Raw genomic sequence first — 18,497 nt, 5'->3', positions numbered from 1 at the left:
ACGTTTATAAAACTAAATATTCTGTGCTCGTGATCAGTTTCCCCCACAGGTTTCCCCTAATAATTGAATTTTGGTCCTTCGATCTGGATATAAAAATTATCGATTTATAACGCCATCTGTTGACTATTTTAGTTGCTGTTGGTATAGTTTGCCAGATGGCTCTTGCATCGCGTAAACTCTTGGGTATTAACCAGTCAAAATACGAGTTATCTACACCTTATAATATGACGCATGGTCGTATATGCGGAAAGCCCAAGTGAGAAAGAGAAGTTCTGTTTTTATCGAATCTATTATGACCACGTCGATATATTGGCATTGCATTGTTGATAATGCGGATGCCTTTTCTATGTCATTCATATGAGAGCCCAATGACTATACTAGTCGGTTAGTCTAAATGTGTTGTGAAATAATCGTGTCGTATTTTGTGTTAGTGTTGTAAATAAATTATTAAAAATGTAACGACAAATTCTTGTGACGTTGGGTCTCATTTTAATTGCAATTGCGTGATAAGTTAATTTAATGAACCGGTTTTTACGTCCGTTGGTATCGTGATATCTCGTTGGCGACGGTTTGTTTACGATGGAGTTTTCACTCAGTAAACTAAAGAATATTTTGAATACGAAGAAAGACAACCAGCTGGCTGGTAGCGGCAGCTTGGAGCCCGAGATTGGGTTCAAATTGTCTTTACACCCTGTGGCTAGAACTTTGTATGTTACTGTGATTGGTGCACGACACCTGCCGTCCTTTTTTGGCCTGAGTCGAGCCCATGGATATCTTGTAAAAGTAAGTACATTTAAGAATATTCTTACTAATCAAGAACCTATCTAAAACGAATTTGCAAGTAAATAAATTTTATGTATTTATATTATGAACCTCAGATCTAAGGAGATCTGAGGCTTACGAAACTAATTGGGTAGGCTTATTAATAAGGCAAGGAAACTTCCTCATGAAACGTGCTTTGAGTACCTATAGTAGAAGTTAGGTAATTACCTACATATCGTTGTTTCTCTAAAGACTTTAACTTTTTATTTCTTCAGTGTTTATAGATGTTCAGTAAAAAGGAATGCCGGCCGACAGTGTCAATGATGTCATTATTTCATTAATAAAATTTCCAGTGTGCCTATGATCAACAATATCTATTCATTATTCATTCATAAGTCCTTGTAATCATTTTCTGATTTTCGAAGCAAGAACATGTTAGTCCAAAGCAAGTCTGCGATAAAAATTCCTTCAAACTCGTCCATATTACCGCTTCTCTGCATAATAATGCATGCAACTCAACATAGGCCTACCTATTTTTAACATTTTGATATCGAGATACCTATGTATGTACCGATTTAAATCGATAGCAACTACTACTTATGGTATGGTATGTGATACCTAGGTATACGGGTAGATATAGCGGAGATACACTAACTAACATCCGTCTAATTGTTTTACTAATTGAGGGCGACGTAATGGTCTCTGCTTACCTATTGTTTACCAAAAGGCAGGTACCTGTATACTACTAACGCGTGTAGTATACAATAGGAATGACCCTAGAATACAAGGATTTTTTACCAAAGTAAGCAGGTATTTAGGTCCAGTAATATAGGTACCTAGCTATTCTGACGTTTGGGCGTATTCCCCAGTGCACGATGTACCTACGTATTTTTTTTGGCAGCACTGTTTAAAGGTCTTTATAGGTATCATTGTCATCGTTAAACTTAGAATATGTCTGACGGAGTAAATCGTAACAGTAACTCAAATCACATATAATACTCCTAACTATATAATAATAGAAATGTAAAAGTAAGTTTGTTTGTTTTTGTCTATTCCATCCTGTGATTCCACCAATTTTCTTGAGATTTTGCATACATGTGAGTAGGTACTTAGTTTGAAGAAAGGAGAAGGACATAAGGTACCTTTCGTCCCGGAAAAACAACTACTCCCATGGGAAAATCACGCTGGAAGGAATACGGGAAAGTCTAGTCTAGAAGTAAAATGCAGTTATTTTGATATGAGTAAACATATTTGTAACCTTGTGAATCACTGATAAACTGATTATCGCAAATCGGTTATATATTTATAATAGCTAAATTCTGTCAATCCGAAAGGTACCGAACTTAGTACATAGTATAGAGGGACCTAATGAGAAATAACTAATTAGGTCCCTCTATACTATGTACCTTTTTTTAATTTAAGATAAGTAGTTACTTAACTACTTAAATTAAAAAAAGTTATAAGTATAACTTACTCACCTGCACCACCTCACCTTAATAACCTCAAAAATACATATCTATCACATTAAACGAACAAAGGAATTCTTATGTGGTTAGTACTTATTAAGGTGGTTTATCAAACCTTTTGTGTTTTGTTTAAGTTAAAATACTACTTACCTACTCGTTTCCTTATCTAATTTCTAAGTTGGTGCTGTCAGATAATTTCATAAATTCACATGAGGTTACTACAATAATTCTAACAAAGAACTCTCTAAACGCAGTAAACTTAAAAATTATAATTTAGGAGGATACCTATAATTTCTTAAGGAATACTATTAAGTACCATTTTCGTTTTAACTTTTTAGAATCATTTTAATGTTTTCTTAAACCTATTGGAAGAATTCCTGGCAATGAAATTATGAATAGGTAATTAAATTTACACGGGCAAGTTCATTTATAGTTTGTTTTAGTATAATGTCAATTGCATTTTCGTACAGGTTAAAGTTTTTCCCGGAGACAGCAAATTCGAAACAACGCTTCAAGAAAGCTCTTGGCCAATATGGAATGAAGACTTCAAGTTCCAATTAAAACAAAAAGATGCAAAGAATAAAAAAAATGACCTTCAATCTTTAGTCGCTGGGCATTTTTTGTCGTTAACTATATATGCCTTGTTGGAACCTGCGAAACAAGAATCAGAACGACGAAGAAACAAAACGGATTCTAAAACCTCTAAAGTAGCGACACAAGAGGAACCTAAACCTAAAGGAGGTTTTCTTGAAAAGACTTTTAGTAGTTTTAAATCAACGAAAGCAGAGGCGTCATTGCAGAAATCTGTGCTGGAAAAACGCAGAACACTGGGTGCTGCGACCTGGAATTTTGATTCCAAGTTGTTCCAAAATGATCTGAAGAATGGATTGATCGGCACTCCAGATATTTGGCGACCAATCAATGCGATTGCTAGTGGATTAGCAGCTTCTGATTCACGGGTACGTTACTTACTATTAATATTTCCTATATGTGTAGGTACACCTCAGTGTACACTGTATACCTGGATAAGTGGACTGGCCCCCTGGGATTCCACTTATCCAGGTTTTACTGTATATAGCTAGGTATATAATATTTGATCACAGAACCGATGACAGTAATAAACTAAATATGATGATTTTTAAACGGCGTATTAATATCGTATTAGTTGGTTATCTATTAATTATGTACTAATAGTGCTAATTGGGAATTCGTCCCTACTGACCAATCAGTCTTACCGTCCGTTCCGTACCGTACCGTGTCCATTAAGTTTTCAAACTTTGAATTGAATGTGCCAATCTCTAAGGCTGGTCCGATTTGAAAGAATATTGCTGTTTATGTTCATGGCTATTCAATATTTAAAAAAAATACAAAATTCCCACAGGTGCGGAGATTCGTGCCACATCTAGTTTTAATATTCCCTCTACTGTGTTTGATTTTCTTTTTTTATTCTTATTTAATTAAATTTTATACACATAATTTATATCTTATAATATGAAATACGAGTTCGTAGGTAGACATTTTACTTTACTTATTGATTGTGTAATTTAACATTAATTGGATGAGTCAGTCGAGGTAGTCGATAATATAATTGAACATTACCTATACGGGTACCTACATACAGACAGCCGAACATTCTTGCTTCTCTAGACGTCTACAATAGAATGGTTTTGACCTCGACCGGACCGATCCCACTTGCCTCTGTACTTCAAACGATGATGCAACGCAAGCTAAATTATCTTTTTTAAAGATAATTTATTAGTCGAATGTAATTGTACACTTTATATGTCCAGTATTAATAAGGTAGGCAAAGAAGTAAATAAACTTAAAGGAAAAAATAATTAACTACATTTTTATTAATTACTATTTGATTATAGTTTTTTTTTAACTTGCATTTTCTAAAAAAAAATCTTATATGTCTGTAATTGTTTACTAATGGATGTAATAAAAATAAAATAATTTTGTTTAAACTAAAAGACAGTAACAGTAAACTAAAGAATATTTTGAATACGAAGAAAGACAACCAGCTGGCTGGTAGCGGCAGCTTGGAGCTCGAGATTGGGTTCAATATATATATTGGGTTCTTATATGGCTGTAATTGTTTACTTATGGATGTAATGAAAATAAAATAATTTTGTTTACATAAACTTATTATTAGCACGCAGGGTCCGCGTGTTATGGAGGTAAGTATATCACAGGGTTATTTTTGAACTCGACACAAACTAAAAAATTGGCAACAAAGAATACAATTACGTACATATCTTCCAATGCAAATCTCTTCTTCTAATGGCAAATGTGTTTATTTAATCATTAGTAGTACCTACCTCAGGTGAAATTTAAGATAACCACTCTCGATTAAGAAAAAAATAGATGTCTATTGTGTGTATGTTTATGATAGTGACGGATAGCAATCAACTTGGCGAGTTGATTTGTATTGGAATAGTAATCTAATGATCACACCAGCCGTACGTGCTGGACCGGCCAATATTAATAGATCGTAATATAAACATTTCGAGGTTCCAAACCTATGAAGGTAATGGGTTGGCATGGTTTGTCTATAGTTTGTATGTATAGGAACCTCAATATGTGTTTCTTTTTGTGCTACTACTGGAACCAGTTTCAACTTAATTAGCTTGACTACTAACTGCCTAAATAAGATTAAGTAATACCTTATGATACATTTTTTTTTTTAATTAACAATTTGGATGATGATAAGCGAAGGTGCGAAGGCTCAATTGCATATTCACTCTTGCCTTGAAGATTTCGAAATAAATAAATAATTATGTTCTTTTCGTCCACTATGCCAACGCATCTGATATGACTTTTTGAGTTTTTCCCATTTCTAAATATTCTTCTTCTGCGCTGTGTTCTTACATCTACCCTACTTGACGTAATATGAGTGCAACATTCATCAGTCTTTTCCTAACCAAAGCTTGACAACATTTTACAGAGAGAAAACAAGAAAGGGCAGTTGGAAGTGACCCTGTTGTACACCAGCAGCGAGAATGGACTGAACGATGTGGTGCAGCTGACGGTCAATCGGCTGCGGGCCAGTGTGCAGACCATGCAAGAACAGGAGCAGTTCAGAGGTATCTATTTTTACACTACCAATTTTGTGATAAAAAAATAAAATTTTCTCCTAACATACGAGACTAAGAGAGAGTAAGAATGGCCTGAGTGAGAAGTGTGGGTTTGCATTTCACTATCGCCACACAAAGCTGAGCTGGTTACCTTTTTCGGCTTAGATTTTCGGATTTTCTATTAATATTAAGTTTCTCTAAATTAGGTAGTATAATATGTAAATGTGTTGTGTGTAAATGTATTAAATTTGTTCTTTCTTTCAAAGTCGCCCTACGCACACTGTAAGCTCTTTCTTAATTATTTTTGAACGATATAGAATAGAAATACGAATTTTATTTCATAGTTAATCATTGTTTTTGAAAAAATACATAGAGTTTGACTTTGTCATTATTTCCTAATGTCGCAGCCAGCATCGATTGTAACGGTTGGTACCTTGCATCAATCATGAACAATGCTTTATTAGCAAGCGTATGCTAAAAAATATTACTCAAGGCTACTAACTGAAAATAGTCAAAATCTTAATATAAGTCTTAATATGCATTTTCCTTGCATTTGGTTTGAGATTTTTTCCAATTTAGATATATGATATACGGGTATATTAAAAATAAGTTCCATATATAATTATTTTTTATAGTTTCGTACTTAGCTTAAAATGAGTAAGGTACTTCAAATTATATTTTTCTTGTCGTTTTCGTCTGTTTTTGTATATTTTAAAAATAAGTAAGATGGGGTAGTGGCATTCGCACATAATATCAACAAAAAATAAAAAAATAACCGGACTGAATACATTGGCACGAATTCCCTATGCACGAATACATCATTAATATAAAATGAAGATGAATCATCTACTTTTTGTACGTGCGGCGTTTTAAAACCCTGTTATGTAAATAAGTAGTACCGAGATGTTTTGTAGATAAATATTATAAAACCTTGGTCACTTCGTGTTGATAAATACCAGGTATGAAATATACCAGGTACTAATTTTAGTATAACCGTAGTAATTTATCTTTTCTTAATTTCTATAGTGTACTAGTTTTGCCCGCGGCTTCGCCCGCATTTATTTTCCACGGGAACATTTATTTTTCTGGGATGAAATGTCCTTCTCCGTACTTTATCTACATTTACATTACAAAATTTTAAGAAGTTTGGTTAAGTAGATAAAGCGTGAAGCCGTAACAAACAAACTTACTGTCGCATTTATAAGTTAGGATTAGGATTGTTTAGGTGGTTTTTATCCATAAAAATGGGAAAATCTGTCTCTATTTCTTTCTATTTGTCAGTTTGTTACGCTTTCACGTTTAAATGCCACTGGACCGATTTTGATGAAGTTGGATACAAATATTAGCTAAAGGCCTGAAATACACATACAAACATCAAGGGCCTGCACTGTAGTGTGAAAGTCTTTATGTAAAACACATTTATACTTATAGTAAAACTGTAAGTCGGCTATCTACCGTCACGTAGATTTCATAGGCATTCGTTATCTTATTTCTAGAGTAACGAAACGGCCAAGCTACACGTTTTAACTAGAATGTAGATTATGTGAAGTTAGTTCTGGTAAAGTTAAGGCGCATATATATTAAGAATCTTGGCTCTAAATGAGATCTGACCACATATATTTTGACTAAAATGTAGAGTTTGTGAAGCAAACTAGACTCGTCTCGGCAACAATTTTACATGAAAATGTTTTTGGTGGGATAATTGAGATTGGACAAGTTGCGGGACGAGACACGTACTTAGCGAGAAACCGGAAATAAAGGTGAGAAAAAATACGAGTTTGAATCATATAATGTTTACCAGTCATACCTACGCGTTAAAAATTTATTGAGATTTTGCTATGAAATTCACGCGGGCGAAGCCGCGGGCAAAAGCTAGTATTTATATGTAGCAGATAGTAAAGAAAAATAATGATGGGGCGTATTTATAGGACTAATAAAAGCCAAAGCATGTCTGTATGTTTGTTCGCGCATCACGCTAGAACTATTTGACTAATTTAAATTCTGGTATAGGATACGTTGTTTAGATCCCGAGATATTGAAAATAATAAGTTAGAGCTAATAAAGCCACAAAGTTATGCAAGGGCGAAATTGTGGGCATGAACCGTTCACAAAACATAAATGTAAATACTAAAAACGTATGATAATACTAAATACGTGTCACAATGTCCAAAATAAAATCAGATCTAGATTATATTGTTAAGTTCGCTTATTTTTTAATGAATGGTGGCACCATTTATAAAAAAAATACGAATTTTATTAATAATTAGGAAATTAATTTTCACAAGTTTTAGTGTTTTCTTTAAGTATGTAGTGATTTCTTTAAGTAGTCTTCCCGAAAACGATCCAATCTTTCTTCTTCGCAGAATCTAACTACTATCAAATGTATTCTTAACTTGTTCTATACTTATATTATAACTTTGGACATGGGTTTTCATTATAACGTAAACTTTAACACTTACTAGAGATTCAATATCCAGCTGAAACTTGAGTTTCTAACTTATTTAATTAAGTATATACTTATATAAGATAACTTTATGTTGGACCTTTATGCGAAAGTAATATTGGCGTTATTGCTGTGAAGTTGTATAATTTGGTTTATTGTTTACTGTATTTAAAAAAAAACAGATTTCTGTTAGTGGTACATACTGGTGTAACTATCAAGTAACCGGACTCTGGCCAGTGACCTTAATTTTTTCGTCGCACACCTATCATTGCAACACTACATAGGTAGTACAAAACAATGTCGCCCGTTGCATCTGTCTGTTTCTAAGCTTTTTTCTTTCAAACCATGCAATGGATTTTGATGCGGGTTTTTGAATAGGTGACTCGAAAAGAAGGTTTAGGTATTTAAAGTACCCCAGCGAATCAAGGACGGGCCGCTAGTATGTAATAAAACAGCTTAATTAGGGTGCGGCTCCAAATCTATTTTGCACCAGGGCCAATGGTAACATAGAGCTAGGTCACTCGCTGTAACCGTACACGACTATGTAATAAACAGTCAACAACAAACGTCCAGTCCTCGTCGGGACCATCTGTCTGAGCGCGATAAAGCCAAAATGTTTCACGAGTAAAGTTTTGGTGTACAATTTACAAAAATAGAAGGTTGCGTTGCACCAGTCAATTTTAAAGTTCACTTTGACCTGCATAGAAAAACGCAAAGTATGCCATTTTATCTAAACGACCAGAGGAGCGCAGGATAAAGTTAACGTCAAGTTGACTGGTGTAACCCACCCTAAGCAGTCTAATACGAAGTGCAGTCCAGGACCACGCTCGGTAAAGCGGTTAGCGAGGCAAGAATGCTACTTGCTTATTAATTAGGAGAGAGCGAGAGAGCGGACACTCGATGGTCGTTGAATGTTAACAGGTGTTTACGAATTGTATAAGTTAATTTAAATGCAGAATATTAGGCAAACAAATGTAGGAATTCCAGTATAAAGTACACTATGTGCTATTCAATATTATATTGTACCCGTGATGTCCATCCAGAATTTGCGTGATTGAAAAACAGACATCTCCACTCACACATATGACGTACACCCTCACTCAAATCCAAACTTTCGAATTTTAATTTTTAGTAGGATATTTTATTCATTAATTTTAATTGAATACAGTACTTAATTTTCTTTTCAAATAAATGTGCTCATATTCGCCTATAAATGCTTGATTAGTTAAATAAAGACGCCCTAAAAAATCTAATGTTATCACTGTCCGAAGTATGCGTTCTGAAGCTATTAATCTCTTATCTAGATAGAGGCAGCGCAATGATGTGTCAGTTAGTCAAATAATTCGAAGTGCGTGCCTACGTAACTAAATACTCTTACTTTACCCTCAATTTATCAGGTTCTAGCATCGACAAGTGTAATTTCTCTCTAATTTAACTATGGCTTTTTTTGCCAGCAACGTAATTTTAAAAAGTTGTCGAGCGGGTGACATCCTTAATGCAAAAACGTAAATAACTTTTTATCATCATGAAGATTCTACTGACCTCTTTGTCGGCTATTGACATCCTTTGACCAAATTATGTGACTTATTTGTTGAGTAAAAGTGTAAATACCTTATTATTTATAATAATAATACCTTATTATTAGGTAATTATTAATTAAATTTACTTTTCATATCGTCAAAGTAAAATGTGTTTAGCTGCCAATTCCGGGACAGATGCGCCGTTAAAAACAAACAGTCCTTTTGTGACCGCAAGTACCACCATTTCCCGATTAGAGTTTGAGACTGGGACTCGGCTCAAACGTATGTTTTAATTCTGAATTAATTATGTGCATATATAAAAGGAAAGGATGTGGTTAAAAGTTGTGCGTAGGTTGTATTGTGGTATTATTAAGAATTTATTAATCTGATATGAAAGAAAACATCGTGAGACCTGCACCCTGGTTGATAGTTTAAGTTCAGTAGCAATTATGCGATTACTTGCTACTAAACGTGGTAGATAATCGTAAAAGTCAGTTGCCTTTAGGTGACTTTTAAAAATTTGCACCAGTGTTAGCAATTAAACACACTCGAAAAAAATAATAACTACGAATTTGGTACTGTACAATAAATTATTTCACAACATTCTAAATTCGGACAACAATAATAGCTTAATTAAACTTCTATTTAAATTAATAGACATTAGTTAAAATAAAATACCTTTAAGTAGGCCAATAATTTTCATTTTGTGTAGCAAAATTGCGCGTTAAGGGTCCAATTACATTTATATTAATTACAGCAATAAAATTATTAATCATGTTACTTCATTATCTTCCCTCCCCAATTTAGAATGTATCATCAAATTATCAAAATTTGCCTGAAATGAGGGTGTGCTGTAATAAGGTAATTTGAAGTTTATTAAGATGCCGTTTTATGAAATATCCTGGGCAATTTAGGCAACATCGGCTGGTAAAACGAAAAACCACTTGGTCTATAAAAACTATATCAAATAAGATGAGATATGGTTTCCAGATCGCCTACTGATGGTTCCTTGGTATCATTTTAATCGACCATAACTAGTGGTTAACTTATTATTATCGGTGAAGGAAAATATGTCACGATGAATTATGTGGTTTGATAATGATGAAAATATATTCTACCAGTTTTCATAATTCATAATATTTATTTTTATCATATTATAGTGATTATGTAAGACATATTGGGAGAAAAGAATGTTTGGGTTGCTGTTTGTTTCGGCTTTACCGATCATTATTTTTGCGATCGTCATTACGGTTACGCGGTTTTTTTACGATCAGCTCGTGCCAAGATATCGAATGGCCGAATTGACACGTGCATCGTTATTGATGTCAATATGCACCTGAATCGCGGGGGTTTTTAATACGGACATTTTTCAAATAAATGGGGAAGAGATTTACGATTTACATTATTTTATCTCAATGTTTGCCACTTAATCTGGGTGCGATATCGGGCTTAAGACGGTTAATCGGATATGTAATGGTTAAATAACTGGTAATTTAAGTGGACCGTTCTTTAGACTTTTCCAATCGGATTTTTATTAAAAAATGTAGGCTTTATTAGAAAACCGCCAGTAGTCGAAAGATGAAAAGAATCATTCCATTTAAAAAGTATTTTTCTTTTATTTCCAGCACCGCTGTATATCAAGGCTACGATATTCGAAGCGAACAAAGCAGAATGCTATTGGAAGAGCGACAGATTTGAACCCACGATATCTGCAAAATGGGACCCGAAGTCTGCTACAGTAAAATTGACAGTTTTCAAAGCTAATTTAGATAAAGTGAGCATCTACATTAGCCTCGGTTGTAAGTTGAAGATGGGAAAGAAAGAAATTCTTGGGAAAGCTACAATTGATGCTAAATCACCATACACTGATAGCTGGAACGAGTGTTTACAGAAGCCTGGCGTCCCCAAAACTTTTTGGGTTAATTTTGACTGAAGTTGTCATAATTGCTTCTGATGGTATTTTTGAATTTATATAACAAAACTTCGATATTGAGACAAACCAATTGTCATAATTGTTTTCATTTTGGCATTTGCCACCATAATTACTTGGAATTTAGTCTGGTAACATTGTGTTCTAATACTCATATTACTGCATAATTCGAATAAGTTGAAATTATTGTATACGTAAAACAGGCAGCACTATAACTTTAATACGAACTACTTCACAACTTTGGATACTCTGGGTTTTTTGTTTTGCTTAACCTTAGTATGATAAACTTTTGGATAATAGTGAAGGATTTGGAATATAACAAAAAGGGCAAAACAGTAGTTAGTGTATTTCGCATCAACATGTAAATAAATGAATCAACGATGCAAGCTGTGAGCGCAACTAAGTAGGTATTTTAAACTCCCTCAACTTACTCCACAACAACTTTTAACTCCGACAAACTGGCAACGGGTGACATATTTTATCGCAATAGCTTTAATAAAACTGTGCATGCATATTTAAACGTACGGAATGAACATTTACCTAAACGATTATACTAAATAAAATAGGTACTAATTAAAAAGTATGTGACTTAAGAAATACTTATTTCATTATACATTTTCAATAATTTTAGATTATTTGACCAGATTTTTATAGTTTGTACATTCTATGTCGTCTATTTCGTATCAAATATTTAAATATATTCAAAATGGTTTTAAGGGAATTTGTGCACGCGTGTTTATTATTGTTATACATAACTTATGAACATTGGATTAGTTTGTAATTAGGTACACGAATGCTACTACAAACTTACCCTGTTATACATAAAAAAAATATAGCATACTTTAAATTGTGTTTTGTCTCGTTCTGTACATGTTAAATTTTGTAAAATGCGATAGTGACAAAACAGGGTCCAGCCGTTATGTTCTCGTTTCGCGACGCTCTTTGATTTTAAAATTTATTTGCCCGCTCGTGGACGTGACTATTATTCCACAAAATGTTTCTAAAAATGTGTTGTCTTTTTATCAAAAAAAAAAAAAAACATTAATCAATTGGGTAGCCTATTTAATACCGTCCATAAAATTATTTGATTTAATGTGATGACGTTGATGATGACGTGAGACTAGTTTTTCTAGACGGGATTGAGTTTTTTTTACAAATAAATCCAAAAATATAATAAGTAAATGATACTTCATGAATTTGAAGAGCCATATACTTCGGCAGTTGTTCTTTTAATACGTATATATATTATTTCTTATGTAATGTTTAAATTATTGAAACTGTTTAAGTTGTATTTAGAAAAACTAGTCTGTGTGAAATTTAACTAAATGATACTGAATCTTTCAGGTGTTTGTGAATTATATTGAAAGATTTTGGATGACTGTCGTTAATTGGAATCTTAATTGTAATGTAAATATACTCTAAGCTCTAATATTAACATTTCTATGAACAAACATTTTATTTTTCACATTTTATATCGACATCGTCACGAAATAATATAATTGTAGTCTGCACGTTATAATAATATAAATATTATTTGTTATTTATTCAATTTAGTATTTTATATAAAATCATGTTTACTAACTTTAAGGACTTTGATTTATATTTATCTAGCTGTATATAGCCCAGGATAAATTGCTATTTACCCTCACTCAGTAGGTCCTAAGGTCGACCATACTCAAGTAACAATTTAAAAAAAAGTAACCAGTCTTATTAACAATATTTGAATACCTAGGTACCAAATTTCTGCAGGTAAACCTATTCGATATTATAGTGTAAGACTGACTATTCATACTAATGTTATAAATGCGAAAGTCGGTCTATTCCGCTTTCACGGCTAAACCGCTGCGCTGGACCGGTTTTGATGAAATTTGTTTGATGAAATCTATCCGTTCAAACATTTATTTTTTTCAAAAGAGTTTGTATGCAACTCGTTTCTGTTATGCTTTCGCAGAGAAATTCACGCGGGCGAAGCCGCGGGCAAAAATTGAATTCTACGTACCATTTCGGTAAACACGGACGTTTTGCGAAATACCAGAGTACCTAAATATATTTGTACGTTTTCTGAATTACAATTAACATACATTCAAATTACAGACCACAAATTACTTTTTCCCCATACTAAGTACTTCTCTGTGAGCCTCGTTATTATCTGTCATTTTGCTGTAATTTGTTTTGGCTATCCCTTACATGAATATTCGTATTTGTGTAATCAGCGGTATCTCGATAGGTTTGTCATAATCGAATCCGCCCTTCGGGGGAAACTGTGTACCCATTTGTTTTAACTGAAATGATTTGTTTGCATCAAATTCAGATATCATTGTTGTTCAGGATTGTATAGATTGACATCCGACATTGGGTAGGACTACGACGATCCATGTAGCCTATTGGTCATTCGCAAGGAGCGATTAACTCAGACAAAAGAGATACACATCAAATAATGACTGTGTTAAAAGCTTTAATAAGAAAAATATGATTGTTTCTGTGACATTACCATGCACAGGAAGTTATGGAGAAACCCATTATAACATCGTCAAATATTAAGACCGAGTAAGACTCGAGCATAATCTTAAAGAGCTTAAAGAGTTTCAGTTGTTGGAGAAAGTTTGGTCGCCGATAATATAACTACACGTAATAGCAACATTCGCCATATCAAAATAATATTTAGATATTAAAATTACATAATTTGTTTTTTTATAAATTAAATTTATTAAAAACTTTAATTACAATAATTTTGATTATAGATTTTAAAAGAGCCTACTCTGTAGGTATTTCTTTCAAAATTATTTGAAGTGTGTAAGAAAGATAATTAAATATAAGATTTATTGTTGTTTGTAAAATAATACTTAATTACAGAGAACTAAAAATAAGAAATTAGTTTTTGAGAAAAAATGGACTTAATTATAAATAGGTAAGTATGTTAAGTACCATAAGCAATGTTATTAGATCTTTTGCAAACGAGAGAAAAAGTGTTTCCCTAGTAACTGCTAAAATTTTATCCAAGACCGAGAAATTGAATTGATTAAACCCTTTTCGAAAAAGAACTCTTTCAAAAAAACTAGGTTGCATCAGCCAACTTTAACCTGAGCAGAAAAACGAAAAGTTCGCCATTTTGTATGACTGTTTAAAATCAACGTCCAAGGTGACTGATGTCTGAACTCGCCCCTATATCGTACAAATGGTATGCGGATTTTGAAGAAATTGGGCATGATTAATAGTGTGGATTAATATAGGACAATTTTTATAACAAAATTTGCAGAGAAGTCCCGGTGTACATCTAACTTCAAATATGATATACAAACGGGATTTTCAGATACCCTTTTAATCTACGACACCCCTGTCACACGTGATAAATATGTGCGCGACGTAGGGGTGCGAGCCGCAGCTTGACATGAAGTGGATATCATTTCGGATAAAATTTGCGCATTACTATAAAAATCATAATAATGTATACAACAATGATAATTATTATATGCTAATTAATGTACTATTTTATTTAGGGCTTAAATTGCTTTGCTTTTATGTGATTTGGGTGTTTTTCTTCTTCTCCATCGATCTATTCGCAGTAGACCGTGACTCTTTGGTTTTCAAAGAAAAAAATTTTGTTCGTAAACCTATAAAACGTTATATTATTATATTCATAGATGTTGCTTCCAAAGCAAAAGACCTTTACCACGCATTTTCTTTTCTTGTAAAGACTTTGTAAATGGCATTGTTATGTGATGTCACGAACGAAAAATGTATAGGTACGTAGTGTGATATTTTGCAACTGCGAATGGCAACAACGGAACCATGTTACTGATCCTCTGAAATCTGTCCGTCTATCTGTCACAGGCAGCGATGTATTCAAAACATATGACCGGGTTTCTGGAAATCCTTTTTCTAGTCTACGATAAAGGCATTTTAAAAATGTGGTCCTATTTACGTATTTATACAATTACCTATTTATATAGACGAAGCAAGTGATATTTGTTAGGATCGTGGCAAGTGAAAATCCTTAGTCCCTGCCTACCCTATGGGAAATACGAGTGATAAAATTGTACTTATGTTATTTTTAACCTCTTTGCACCATTGCTGAGCAATTAGCATCTCTTTATCTAAAATTAAATCCAATATTTTTTCATTAACTCGTCTCTTTTCTAGGCCTGTCGCGTTACCTATGTAATTAATAAAACAAAAACAAAGACGAACATTTCCGGCGCAAAGGTTTTAGATGAAACAATATCTTATTTAGTAAGTGGGAGTAGGTAGTTGGCAAGTATTAAGTAAGAATGATTTTGTCCCGCTTGTCCGAGATAAACGACCGACGAGCACATCTCAGGTTTACGACGGCCATTAGATCTCGAGATACATTCTCTTTCAGGCTCCCTTGTGAATACATTAATGAATTCCTGTACTTAATTAAATCTATTTAAGATACTGCTTGTTTATGGGGATAGTTAGTAAGGTAGTTTCTTTGTAAGGATGGGAAAAAAAGGGTTTTCTGTTTTTATAACTAGACTTAAAATGTCATATTGTCAGGGAGCATTTCAAGGAGACAGCTGGTAGTAATCACAGCTGAATCCTCAAAATTTTGTGGTTTATTTTTTACGCTAAACCTGAGGGTCTCAGCCCTGAATAAAATGGGAAACACGAGAGGGAAGAAGATCAGCCTGCCAAGGGGCAGGTAGTTATAAGTCCGTTTATGCGTGTCCATGGCATCGATTTTAATCAATCTTTTTTTTATTTGAAAGGGAATTTAATTGAGAGTGTTTTTAGTTTGGGAAAATCTATACTCAGCCCTATGGAAACCATCAGTAGATTTAATTTTTATTATTTAATTTCTAGCAGATTGGAGGATGCGAGGATGCAACTTCTGAGGATGCGAGGAAGGTTAAATTATAGCATCGTAGCAGCCTAACGGCTAAACCGATTACGATGTTTTTTTGTTTAAATGTCTGTTCAGCTATTTGAAGACCATAAGCTCTTTTGTAAAAGATATTACTTAAAGATCTTACAAAGATATATCCTCGTAAGCAACTTTTACCAATCAGATTAAATCAATATTAACTATACAATAGACCACTTTATGGAATTTTGCCGAGATTAGTGCTGGAGCTTATTGTAATATATAATGGCTTTAATGAATACGATATAGATATCTATATAGATATCTAGTGATAATATATAGTGATCATTTACGACAGATGCCGTATCCTCCATTTATTGCTTTATAGGAGGCTGATGTTTATAAAACTTACCATTGATAAAATTGATTAGTTTTATTTGAAACTTTTTCACTTCTATTGCTCTTACGTCATTATGCTTGGATTTTAGTGACGTAAAATAAGATTGTAGGTTCTAGTCTAGGGCATAAAGTAAATTTAGCCTTTTCTAAAAAAAAATTATTAGTAACCGCTACATTAATCATCAAAGATTAATATATGTGAGTTACCTTTTGCTCGAATTCGGAATATTAAAAAACGGGGCCAACGAACTCTTCATCTATATAGAGAAACAAACGATTTTTATAGAACACTTAAAATTGTACTACCTAAGTACTTATGTAATTTTATCGGGTTTTTATCTCAAATTTAGGCTTTCAACCACAGGGAACTGATTTGAGAGTAGGTGCTCGTTTGAAATTGTTATAATTTTTTTAACATTATTCGATCACAATCTTTACTTTTTGACCATGTACTTAATGTACTCTGTTATAAATACTAGCACTGGAAAATCACTATAAAATAGTAAGCAATTCCTAGCTTGATAGGAAACAACGCTGTTAAATTAAACACGTTGGTCGTTACGAAATACTCGTTTAAGTTTGAAAGATTATATATATAATATAATTTGACGTGAAAAAACCTCGTGAAAGTCAAATTTCAGAAAATTCTTAGACTTTGTTGTGAGAAGGGAATGAATAATTACATATGTGTGTAAATTGATGACTCTTGGTTGGTCTGCCTCGTTTCTGTGTTACTACAGGATTCACGGCTTTTACTCCGAACTCTCTCCCCTGGGATGTCCCTGTCAGCTAGGAACTTATCTACATTATAGATGTAACCAGTGGCGTGGAAAGGTAATCAAAGGATGCTGTGGATATACGACCTTACACTAATTAACATGTTTAGGATTTAAATACTATATGAAATGATGAGGAGATTTTGTTGCTCTGCGTTAAATTTGAAAAAAATTGTTTATAGAAAAATTAAATATAAATATTTTTATTCCTTGAATTCCCTACACATTTATTGCAGTACATAATTTAATTTATTTATACACATAATAGTGTTTTTATTTATTCAACGTGATTAAACTGTAGTTATGTATTTTTATTACATTTATTTGACCGACTGACCTTTCCTGATGATAACGAAGAAATAATACCAAACGAACACGTCTCGCCTCAATATCCAAGAAGCTGTATACATATTTGATTAAGCGGCCATTGACCTGACCGTTATCACTTCCCGTATTGAAATAATCTGCGTAGATTATAGTATGTTCTTAAAATAATGAGTGAGTTGTGCAAACAGTGTGCGTACGCGACCTGAGCCTCGTGGTAACGTCATCAGAAACATTATTCATTTATTAACATAATTTCTTAGGAAAAATTACAGATATGAGAATATTTGAGTAGTTATTCGCTTACTTTTATTCTAATGTATTCGATGTCGGCACGTAATGTCAATTTCCACTTCCATTTTCTCCACACTCTACCGTTTTTTTAGGAACAAATCTATGAGAATTTAATTGTGGTATAATACAATAATAGATTAACACGGCGTCAATTCTACATAAAATTGTATGTTTGGTAAAGATTTCTCCTTATTGTTTTTATCCATTACGAGGTAGACAGAGCCTATAGACACTTATTTCAAAGCCTTTATAAATTCTGAAATGGTGACTATCTATATAGACTACTTACTTATATTTATCTTAGAGGTTGCTTTCTGTAGCCTATATCTTATGAGCTTGTTATTTACTATGGGAAGAATCATCACTTCATTTGTGAATACTAAGTCCTGTCCTTTTTGTGAATACTAAGTGTGCAATAGGAATTAGCAGCTTGCCTAACAGACGAGCATAGAAGAATGATTTTTAAAAATCTTAAAGGTTGATGGGCGGGCTACATTACCTAATATAACACCGCTTCTTCCCTTGGGTATAATAGGTATGAGGCAAGAATCCCAACACTAAACTTTTTACGGGCTGTAAAGAGGTAATAGTTAAAGTGAGGTCAGCAATTTTTTGTTATTTAATAAACGTTCTTCCTTCCGTCTACCCTTTTCCCACTTAATGTGGGGTCGATAATCCAAG

General features: G+C 33.3%; 1 protein-coding gene across 1 annotated transcript; it reads left to right on the top strand.

The window, feature by feature from the left end:
* The first annotated feature begins 319 nt into the window (after positions 1 to 319).
* Positions 320 to 11,795, top strand: LOC128670570 (uncharacterized protein). The gene is made up of 4 exons (XM_053746340.2): positions 320 to 783; positions 2,699 to 3,187; positions 5,176 to 5,314; positions 10,894 to 11,795. The coding sequence occupies exons 1-4, from the start codon at positions 580 to 582 to the stop codon at positions 11,199 to 11,201; spliced, it is 1,140 nt and encodes a 379-aa protein (XP_053602315.1). The 5' UTR covers positions 320 to 579; the 3' UTR covers positions 11,202 to 11,795.
* The last annotated feature ends 6,702 nt before the right edge of the window (positions 11,796 to 18,497 follow it).

The sequence above is a fragment of the Plodia interpunctella genome, chromosome 6 (assembly GCF_027563975.2).
Source record: "Plodia interpunctella isolate USDA-ARS_2022_Savannah chromosome 6, ilPloInte3.2, whole genome shotgun sequence".
In the NCBI taxonomy this organism is placed as follows: domain Eukaryota; kingdom Metazoa; phylum Arthropoda; class Insecta; order Lepidoptera; family Pyralidae; genus Plodia; species Plodia interpunctella.
The sequence above is the reverse complement of the archived record's forward strand: the minus strand, read 5'-3'. Positions and strand labels throughout refer to the sequence as shown.

Bases quoted from the DNA above. Each gene is read 5' to 3' on its own strand.
- LOC128670570 (XM_053746340.2), top strand. From the start codon at position 580: ATGGAGTTTTCACTCAGTAAACTAAAGAATATTTTGAATACGAAGAAA. The intron at 784-2,698 runs GTAAGTACATTT...ATTTTCGTACAG, and splicing joins CCCATGGATATCTTGTAAAA to GTTAAAGTTTTTCCCGGAGA. The intron at 3,188-5,175 runs GTACGTTACTTA...AACATTTTACAG, and splicing joins TAGCAGCTTCTGATTCACGG to AGAGAAAACAAGAAAGGGCA.